A 9,864-nucleotide genomic window follows, 5' to 3' on the forward strand; every position below is an offset into this window, starting at 1 on the left:
TTTTAGTTTTAAAGGGCTATTCTACATTTTTTTCAAAGCAATGTTTAAGATTGTATTATAGTAGAAACTGTTTATACCATTCTAATAAGATGGGGTTCTATTAAGGAAACTTTACCCCATCGTTTTTCAGATTAAAAGACCAGCTTTAAGACCCAATGTCTAAATGATTTGCCTATGGTATACTTTTTGCCCTAAAATACTTTTCCTGTGGCTTGCATGGATTGTTTTGTTTTGTTCAGTCCCTTATGTTGTGATAAAGACCAGTGGAGATGTAGAGTTCATATTCTATAATTAAAAAAAACAGTAAGTTACACCTCAAATTAACAAACGTATTTTAAAATCAAGCATTTTAAGTTGTATTGACATGGGGAAGGAGCAAGTTAACAACTGATGAGTTAAAACAAATTTCACTGTTAAATTGAGTATAAATGGTTCTGTTAATGGTAAATTAGGATAGTGTGGATATCCCTAATTATGGTTTTATCTGGGATTAATAGAGAAATCCACATATAATCCGTAAATCCAGTCATTTTCTATCTTCCAACCTCTTAAGTAATTTACAAATTGACTTTCTGTATATTTTTGTGCCTTTTAAATTACTGTGAGGGGTTCCTAACTTCTGAGGAAAATGCAGGCTGTCAACAGAAACAGCAACAAGGCATCTAGGTAGTTGACAACCTGGGAAGTCACACCCATAATTTTTATTTAGTTGTAACCAATTGTATTGTAATCAATACTATTGCTGTCAGAGGCCTAACCAGTGGCACTGAAAGAGTTAAACCGCGCGCACGCACGTGCGCGCACACACACACGCACACACACGCTCCATTTCTAGAACCCCAGATGATGCAGCAGGTGAATCTGTATCCCATTCATTGGTGCCGCTGCCCTTGGTCTGTGACAGAGGAAAGGCGTGTCTTCTCACTGTTCCCTATGAAGAAAAGGCAAGCAAATGAGGGTGACTCAGTACTTCCAGTGGCCTACACACGACTGAACATTTTTCTGAATGATTCCACGTATACACTTTGGAATCAGGAAGAGAAACATTTTACTCTTCACTAACCAAATAAAACCATCTATAAATCAAATGCAAAACAACTTTGAGTAAAGAGGGACTTAAAAGTCTAGGAATTAAAAGGAGCTCCGTGTTTTCCCTTCAACTTTTTCCCAGCTTTGGGGAATAAACAAAGACATCTGCCACATCAAGGGTCTGGTTTGTTTGGTTTTTTTTAACTGAAAACTGAATGCAATCATTAAAGTTTACTTTGAAATTTTAAAAATGACTTCTGCAAGCTGCACTAGTTTAAATTTCACTAAAAATAAAATTGAGCATCTTTAAGACTAAGAGTTTAACATTTCTTTTAAGCTAATTATTGAATGAAACATCATGTGTATTATCATCTATAAATAACTTACTAAGGACACTGTTTCCTGAAAACTGCCTTAAACAGGCTAATTCAAAAATCATTAAACTATATACAGTGATGGGCTCCCCAAGTTACTGGGCCACCTCTAATGAAAATACATTCAACTACGCATAAACTCTTGCTGTTTAATTTAAAACACCTAGTAAGTCTATGTGTACCTTTATCTTAAAACTATAAGTTTCACAAGTTCCTTTCATAGAGAAGTCTGCCAAGCCACTGATCAACAAGAAGAGAAAGAGCTGCAAACAACCAGGAAATTTCTTCCTACGTGATAGCAGACAGGAGTTTGAAAAAGGATCTCAGTGCATTCCACCTTTTATCTGCGTTTATAAATTTAAGGTTTCAGGGCTTCAATGAAGCTCACACATGGCTTTGGCTCTGACTTTTATTCCAAAGCTTTCCAAAAGGTAGGCTTTTTTTTTTTTCTCTCTTTTGTCTTCAGTGCATTTCCTCTGGCCCAACATGGCTGTTTTATTCCACGGCTTTCCAAAGGGCAGCTCCGTGTCTTGACAGTCTTTTCAATGTCGTCACTATCTTCCCCTTCCAATCTACTATTGCAGAATGGCTGGCTGGACTGCAAGTTGAAAAGTAAACAAGTGCTTTCTGGCTGTACTTTGTTCAGCTCTTCTCGTTATCTGCTTCCCCTATCCAGTTGCCCTTTCCCCAGTCCCTAGCACTTTTTTTTCCCTTCCATCAGTTGCCTTTTTGTTCCATGTTTTTTTATCTCCTGCTATTCTCCTGCCGTTCCAGTCAAACCTCAACCCCAAACCCACACATCCTTTGGTCTCATTGCCACTAGTGATTAAAACAGCCACTCTAAGCTTACTTTCAACAATTAAAAAAGGCCTCAGAAAATGTTCAGTGCTCCCAATTTTATTTTTATTTAATGCTAAAAGTTAAAGGAAAAAAAAGGTACTGTAAATCTGACAAATGACAGAATGCAGGTGATATTTCCATAGCGTGATTTTAAAATAGAATAATGTTGATATCTGAGATTACACTCACTTCGGTTGACATGAGTTTCATCATATATAGAAAAAGTATCACCTTCAACTTAAAAAAAAAAAAGTAAAGGTTAAAAGGTGGCACACTTTTAAAATACTTGGTGGCCAAGGAAAGGTATCTAGTAAAAGTTGTAAACCATGTGTACGTTCTCATAACTTTTAATGTGAGGCCACATGAAAGACAGTACATCTGTTAAATTCTATAAATTGTTAAAGCAAAAAAGTGAAAGCTTCAACACCCCATCCCCTAATATTCTGAGTATTAAAAGCACAGCTGAAATATTAGGATTTGAAATCTGATACTGCCCATGTACAGTAAGTAGCTTTCTGACATCTTATCCAGCTGTGGAGAATCTCTGCACTGTCATCAGGTACAACAAAGGATCAAACCCATGTCCCAGTGTTAACTTTTTAACTTAAGAGAATGCCAGAGATATAACCCATATCAACACTTCCCAGCTGCAAGCCTTCTAACGAAGGCCACCCAAGGGCCAGTCGGACTCTCATTTTTTAATAGGAGTAAACAACACACGGCCCTTTAAAGCTGTTTAAATTTCTCCCTTAAAACAGCAGCACAGAGATACCATAGGTTGTCTTTTCCACAGCTGGATAGACTTATTCAAAACAGCAGGATGGTTCTTTACTAATCTTTTTGGAAAGCTTATCTGTATTAAGAATGCAAAACATACAGATAGCTACCACAAATTAGGTCAAATGACTGATCAACTTGTAACATCTATGAGGTCAAATTCCAGTTTATAATAAAGTGCCTAGATACGCATTTATACAACAGACCATAAGTTGAATTCTTTACAAATGTCTTTATGGGCATGTAAGACTGACTGTGTTTCTGCACGTGTGCATTTACATAAGAGAAACCAGTCTGCTCTGAGTCACAGATACTCCAATTAAAAAAAAAAGTGTAACAACAAACTGGTTAATCATGCAAGTCTGTTTGCAATATAACAATGACGGGTAACATGAATTTGCACAGCATTAATAGGTGCGCTCATTAAAAACACCATGAAAAAAATACTGTATTTGGTGCAGTATCTGATTTTCAAGTGTTAATAACTCGACCATTAAAAAATATTTGAGCAATTTAAAAATGAAACACAAAAACATAACTGAAGAAGGATCCAAAGTGGGTAACAATCTATATTTTCAAATTAAAATAAAAGCTCGCTTGGGAACGATACACAGAAGTTGTAGTAGACCTCGAAGCCAATGATTCAGCCTAATTAGAGGGCCAAGTTACAAACACCTGAACATGAAAGGATTTAGAGTAGTGTTCCTGTCAATGTTAAATCATAACAGCACAGAAGAAAAACCAGTATCACTGTGAGACAACTATTTCTAATAACTGATGATTTATTGGTTTAAAAAATCTCACTTTACTGATGCAAAACAGTAATCAAAAGAAATTAGTTTACAAAACGTTTCTAAAAATAGTTTGAGAAGTGGGGCCTGTCTATTATGTAAAACCCTTTAATTTTCGCCAGTTTATCATTTTTGTCCAGAAGAACAGTATTATTCACTTGGTATTTCAAACACATGTAAGAAGGAAATTACAGGTTTCCTCCACCCCCATTTGGGCTGTCACTGATATGCCCACGGGCAGTCCTGGCAGCACCCTGCGCTGTTACTGTCATTGTACCATACTGTATTTAGCACTCACTACAAACAGGGTGTAGGTGATCATATCAACAGCAATGGGGCTACAGGTAAATGATAAAACAACAAAACACAAAACAGAAACGAAACCAATCCCACAATCTCCAAGTTCACCTGGACTGTAACGTCTCTTTCGACTCTCTTCAAAGGAAAACGACCACAGCCAACGACAGCCAGGAGTGCTCCAGGGTGTTTCGAAAGATCAAGTGGCGCTGCAGAGCCAGGCTCCACGCAAAGATGGCAGTGCCACTTGTCCTCACCACCATCCGTTATCACTGCCTTGAGTCACTGGATTGTGTATTATGCAACCGACTAGCATGCAGCATTGTAATCTTACAACTGATCACATGGGCAGTGAACAGTGGTCAACTTTGCCTTAAAACAAACAAAAAAAAATCCCCCCCACCCCCAGTCCTGAAAATCTCTCAGCAGCAACTCTCAGGCAGTCATCAACAGCCCAACAACTGAACTTTAAGAACAAAATCCAAACGCGAGAAAGATTCAAAATCGGTTTCCTGTTACTCTCAAAGGACAACGTTTGGGGGGAAACTTGGTGACATTTCCCCGTGGCATATGCCCACTTCACAACAGTGCCCCTTTCGCTCATTTCCGTTCCTTCTCCACCACTTGGCCTCCAGCCTGAGAAAGGGGCCAGCAATAAGGAATAACAGACAGTAAGGCAATCTTACGACGTCAGAAAATGTATTTGGCTTTTTTTTTTCTTTTTAAAATAAGTGCATACAAATACAGCTAGAAGCGTTTCTGATTTGCCAAGTGCTCTAAAAAAGCAGCGCAAGTCACAGCCTACATTGAACGGTAACTGTCACCAGGATAATAAAGCACAGATATATGCTAATAACGTTAACAAAAGAAAAAATGCTTTTATAAGTACATACCTTTTGTCGTCAAAAAAAAAATAGAAACACAATGTATTCAAAAAAATCAAAATTATACAGCCATGTTTATGAAGTCTACATTTCCCTTGTCTTGGATATATATATATGTGAAGATATATACACAATTCAAGCAGTTTTAGTTAAGGGTAATCACTGGGTTTTTCTGAAACCGGAAAGTCACGAGTCTCTCTCCTTTTTCACTTTCACGTCTCCAGCAAGGATGGTTGCAATTTCCCCCTGCATGAAGGCCCAGGGGACATTGGAGCCCACAAGGGGGCATTTTTCCCCACTGGGACAATAGACCTCGCCACTGGCTCCCTGCTGTTTGATGCTTTGTCTGGAGCAAGGGAAGCAGAACTTGTGCGAAGGGACCGACGGGCACTGCACAAAGTGGGTGTCCTCCAGCCGCTCGTGGCAGAGGGTGCAGCACAGCGGGGCGCTGGCCGCCAGCGAGGAGTCCGGGAGGCTGGCGGGGTGCACTGGCTCCAGTCCTCCTGTGCTGCCTGCCCCCTGGCCCCCCACCTCTCGGGGGCCCAGCCTTCTCTGGTTCATAGAGGACGGAGAGGGTGGGCTGCAGCTGTTCCTCCTGGTGGTGGAGTGCACCTGGTTGGCATCTTTTGAGGCATGACTACCCCCCGCATTGTCTGCTACCAAGATTAGGGCTGCCATGGGGGACTGGCCGTTCTGGGCCGCTTCAGGCGGTGTGGTCCGGTTGGAATGAGGTGAGGCAGTGGGGGGAGGTGGAGACACAAAAGAGGATGTAGGAGTAATGGGGATCTTGAGCCCTTCTGTGGACGTGGACAGCCACGGCTGTGCCTCTCCATTGATCTTAGGGGGCCCGACTTCACCTTCTGGTTCTGGAGAAGGCTTCCTTTTCCTTGCTGTTCTTGCAACTGGAAGAACAAAGACATAAGAGGGAAAAAAACGGACGTAAATGGACGTACACCGAAAAGGATCTTTTTTTTCTAACACATGACAAAACTCCCCGAAGAATTTCTGTTCTCTAAAAGCTGGTACATAAAAACTCATAAGAGTTTCAAGAGCACGTGCAACTTAAACCACTTAGACTGACGGGGCTCTGAGGCAGCCTAGCAGTTTAAAAAAAAAAAAAAAAAAAGCCACAGAAAATGGCCCCGACAGCGCTGTTTTCCCACAGGCCTGCCTGTCCCCAGACTGCACTGTGCACCTGACGGTTAACGTCCCCCCACCCCCGCGCCACGCACACACAGGTTAAAAGGTGACTGGTGCCCTCCTGCTCGCATCCAGGAATGTGCTAGGAAAGGAAAGCCCTGTGTCGCTGCCTATCAGCCCGTCTGACTCATCTCTATTATGCTGCTTCAGCACAGGAACACGTTGCCACTAAGCACTGGTTCCGCCTCGGGCAGATCAGGAAGTTGGGTGTTTGTTGTTTCTGGGCCGGGGGAGAACGGCGAATGGGAAGAGCACCCCTCCTTGGCTCTCCGTCCCCGACTCGCCCCTAGACCCCCTCACTCCACAGCCGCCCCTACCTGCTTTAGACCCGTTGGCCCCGTTGGCCTCGAAACCCAACAACCTGCCTGCAGTCAGGGCCGGCTCCTTCTTAAACTTGCTCTCGAAGGGCCCCGAGTGGCCGTGCTGGTGCAGCGCCAGCAGCGTGTCTCGCACGGTCTTGGGCCGGTTGACCCAGTCCTGCTCGCCGGGCCCGCGGCCTTTGCCCGCGCCCTCGGTGCCCAGATCGGCCGCCCCGGCCCCCGAGGACAGGCTGTCGGCCGGGCCGCGGTGCGAGCCCGCCGGCGGCTGCTTCTCCTTAGCCGCCGCCTCGCGCTGCTCGTGCTCCGCGGCCGCGCCGCTCGACACAGACGCCGGCCGCTTGTGGGCGCCTAGTTCGGCGGGCTGCGCCGAGCCCAGGCCGGTGGCCGCGGCCCCGGACACGGCGGCCAGCGAGGCGGCGGCGCGGCCGCCCAGGCCAAGCGCAGCGGGCAGCGGCGTGGCCGAGCCGTTCATGAGCGGCACCAGGGTGGGCGGCACGGCGTGGCCGCGCCGCGGGTTCGGGCTCTGGCGGTTCAGCTCGGGCGGCTCCTCCAGCTTGGAGAAGCCGTTGGGCACCAGGATGCCGTTCACGGGCGGCGGCTGCGGCGTCGGCGGCTGGGCCAGGCTCGCGGCCGGGCGGCTACCGCCAAAGTCGGAGCCCAGGCGCGGAGGCCGCTCGGCCGCGGCGGCCGCCAGGGGGTAGCGCTCCAGGGCCTGCGGGGCGCGCGGGGCGGCCTCGGGGCCGCCGTGGCCGAGCGGCGGCGGCTGTTGCTGCTGCAGGAGGAGGTCCTTGGCCGAGAGCGGCGGCGGCTTGGCGGCGGCCGGGGCCGCGGCGCCGGGCGGGGAGCGGCCCTCCGGGAAGCAGCCGTGCGCCCGCTTGAGCTGCCGCGCCGTCTCGATGACGAACTCGACGCGGTCGGCGCCCTCGTAGTTGACGCAGCCACGGCATACGGGCTCAGTGAAGTCCCAGATCATGGCCCAGGGCATGCGGGGCAGGTCACACAGGTAGCACGACTGCCGCCGGGACGCGGCCGCCACCGCCACCGCCGCGGCCATGTCCGAGGAGCCCGCGGCGCCGGAGGAGGAGGAGGCGGAGGAGGAGGAGGGGGGGGCGCCGCCGCTCCCCGCCGGCACCACGCGCGCCCTCCTCCCCCCCCAACCCCGCGTCTCTCCCACCAGCGGCGGCGGCGGCGGCCGCACAGGCGGCGGCGGCGGCGGCAAAGCCCGCGAAGGCTCGGCGCCCGCGCAGCGCCCCCGGTGCACGAGGGGCGGCGGGCGCTGGGCGAGGGGCTGCAGCCGCGGCAGCACGTCCCCCCGACCTGCGCGGCCGCGGGCGGACGGCGGGGCGGCGAGGCGCGGCGGGCGCTGCGGCTGCGGCTCGGCCGGGGCCGCGGCGGGCCTCCAGACCGGGGCGAACACGGGCCGCGCGGGCGCGGGGGAGCGCAGCAGGTCGCGGCGGCGGCCGGCTCGAAGTGCGGGGCGGGGGGCGGGGAGGCCGGGGGGGCGGGGGGCGGGGGGCGGCCGCCGGGGCAGGCTCAGCCCGAGCGGCAGGGCATGCCGCGCCGGGGCGGCGGCGGCGGCCGGGCGGCGCGGAGCTCGGGCGCGGCGCGGGCCACGGGTCGCTCCGCTGCTCTCTCACAGCTCCTGGCGTCGCCGCTCTCCAGCGCCCGCGTCAGCGCCCAACCCGCCTCAGCTCCGCCGCCGCCGTCGCTGCTGCTGCTGCCGCCGCGGCCGCTCCACTTCTACAGACTTGATTCTTCGACAGCCTCGCAAGGCGCCTGCGCGGGCCCCCTCCCCTCGCGCGCGCGCCCGCCCTCCCCCGCGCCCTCCCCCTCCCCCCGCCGGAGATCGAGCGCTGCCGGGAGAGCCGGCCCTGCGGCGCCCGCCTGCCCGCCAGGCAGCGCCGCGGCCCGTGTCCCCGACGTGAACGCGTGGCTGGCAGGGCTTGCCTTCCTCCACCCGCTCGGCTACCTCGACTCTTCGGGCCGAGTTCCCCCCCCTTCAGTTCCGTTTGGGACAAACCGTGCTAAAACTCATGTTTTGAAAAACAGGCCACTTTGTAACTTGGTTTTGTCTGTAATCTCTCGCATAGGGGCTTTTAAATCAAGCGTGGTTCACGTTTTTTACGGAGCTTTATTTATTTGAACTCTTCGATAAGGGCTTTTACACTCGCATGTGTCTTGGGAAGGACACAGGCGCCGCCGGTTCCCTGAAGTTTTCCTAAGAGGAGGGTGTGTGCCCGCAAGCGTAGGACCGCGTCAGCCCGCCGTTTCCCGGAGCCTTTCCAGGAGGGAGCGGGAGCGGGAGCGCCGCGCGATTGGGCCCTCGCAAACACCGAGTCTTCCCCTCGGCCCTCGACCCGCCCTGCCGCGCGAGGGTCCCTGCTGCCCGGCTCAGGTCCGCGCGGCGGGCGCGTGACGTGGGCGCGGGGCCGCGGCCGCGTGCGCCGCAGTCTCCGAGTGCGCACGCTCCGCGCGGACGTGACTCGGCGCCGCTGGCACTGGCGGCCCCATTGAACGAATGCACATTCCAGGGATCCAGGGTCAGCGGCCCGCGCGGTCGCGTCACCGCGCAGGCTCCGCCCCCCTGCCCGCGACACTGGGGCTCCAGGCCCCGCCCCCGGGGCCAACCTCGGACTCGAGGCGGCGCTGGGCGCGGGCACGAGCCACTGTGCGGTCCGCGCCCACCGTGGGGCTGAGCCGCTGGCTGGCCGGCGGGGGTTGCGGGGCCCCGACCGTTCGCGGGCTTCCTCGGCCTGGCGGTGGGGCAGGGGCGGCCTGGCGCCCACCGCGCAGCCCAGGCTGGGCTTGGGTGGGTGCAGAGCCGCCTGGCCCGAAGTCGAGGTGTGGCCGCGGAGCCGGCCAGGCCCGCCGCGCTCTGCCACCGTTGGCAGCCGTACACTGTGCCCAAGTGAAGTGAGCACTTGAGTTTCACACTTTTATCGGGAGGAGGAGCTGGCGTGTGTTATGGTAAATCACTTTTGGCTGGTCGTTAGCCTTACTAATAGACGCGAGCTTAGTCACTCTCAGTTGGGACTTCTACACTTCAGCTCTGGAAGGGCGGCCTCCGGAGCTTCCTTTGTTGGAAAACAGGCCCACATCTCTCCCTGAGACTGGAAAGAGCTGGTTAAGTGTGGGAAGAACAGGGTACTAATTATATTATCTTTCCTACAACTGGATTGGTAGGTGGCGAGAGAGGAAAAAAATCCTGCTGACGTTTCTCTCTAGTCGCTGCTATTGAAAATGCCAGGGTGCTTCAAAGGATTAACCTCAAGGAAGAGGAAGAACAGCCCTAGAGAAACAGCGGAGCAGCTGCTTAAAGCACATGGAAAAACCTGTTCGAAAGTGGCACAGA

At 51.9% G+C, this 9,864-nt stretch overlaps 1 protein-coding gene across 3 annotated transcripts; it reads right to left on the minus strand.

Annotated features, from left to right (window-relative positions):
• Positions 1 to 667: 667 nt before the first annotated feature.
• Positions 668 to 8,431, minus strand: IRF2BP2 (interferon regulatory factor 2 binding protein 2). Of its 3 annotated transcripts, XR_004484093.2 has the most exons (3): positions 6,510 to 8,431; positions 5,002 to 5,894; positions 668 to 931 (listed from the first exon to the last, which is right to left on the minus strand). XR_004484093.2 is itself a non-coding variant. In XM_033431259.2 (2 exons), exons 1-2 carry the CDS (start codon positions 7,564 to 7,566, stop codon positions 5,179 to 5,181), a joined length of 1,773 nt encoding a protein of 590 aa, XP_033287150.1. In that variant the 5' UTR covers positions 7,567 to 8,431; the 3' UTR covers positions 2,285 to 5,178. The 3 variants fall into 3 exon arrangements, 2 of the variants coding, with proteins under 2 accessions (XP_033287150.1, XP_004271587.1); XM_033431259.2 differs by lacking the exon at positions 668 to 931 and having other exon boundaries at positions 2,285 to 5,894; XM_004271539.4 differs by lacking the exon at positions 668 to 931 and having other exon boundaries at positions 2,285 to 5,894; positions 6,558 to 8,427.
• Positions 8,432 to 9,864: the final 1,433 nt, after the last annotated feature.

The sequence above is a fragment of the Orcinus orca genome, chromosome 14 (genome assembly GCF_937001465.1).
Source record: "Orcinus orca chromosome 14, mOrcOrc1.1, whole genome shotgun sequence".
Lineage (NCBI taxonomy): Eukaryota > Metazoa > Chordata > Mammalia > Artiodactyla > Delphinidae > Orcinus > Orcinus orca.

Bases quoted from the DNA above. Each gene is read 5' to 3' on its own strand.
- IRF2BP2 (XM_033431259.2), bottom strand. From the start codon at position 7,566: ATGGCCGCGGCGGTGGCGGTGGCGGCCGCGTCCCGGCGGCAGTCGTGC. The intron at 5,895-6,509 runs GTAGGGGCGGCT...TTGTTCTTCCAG, and splicing joins GGCCAACGGGTCTAAAGCAG to TTGCAAGAACAGCAAGGAAA.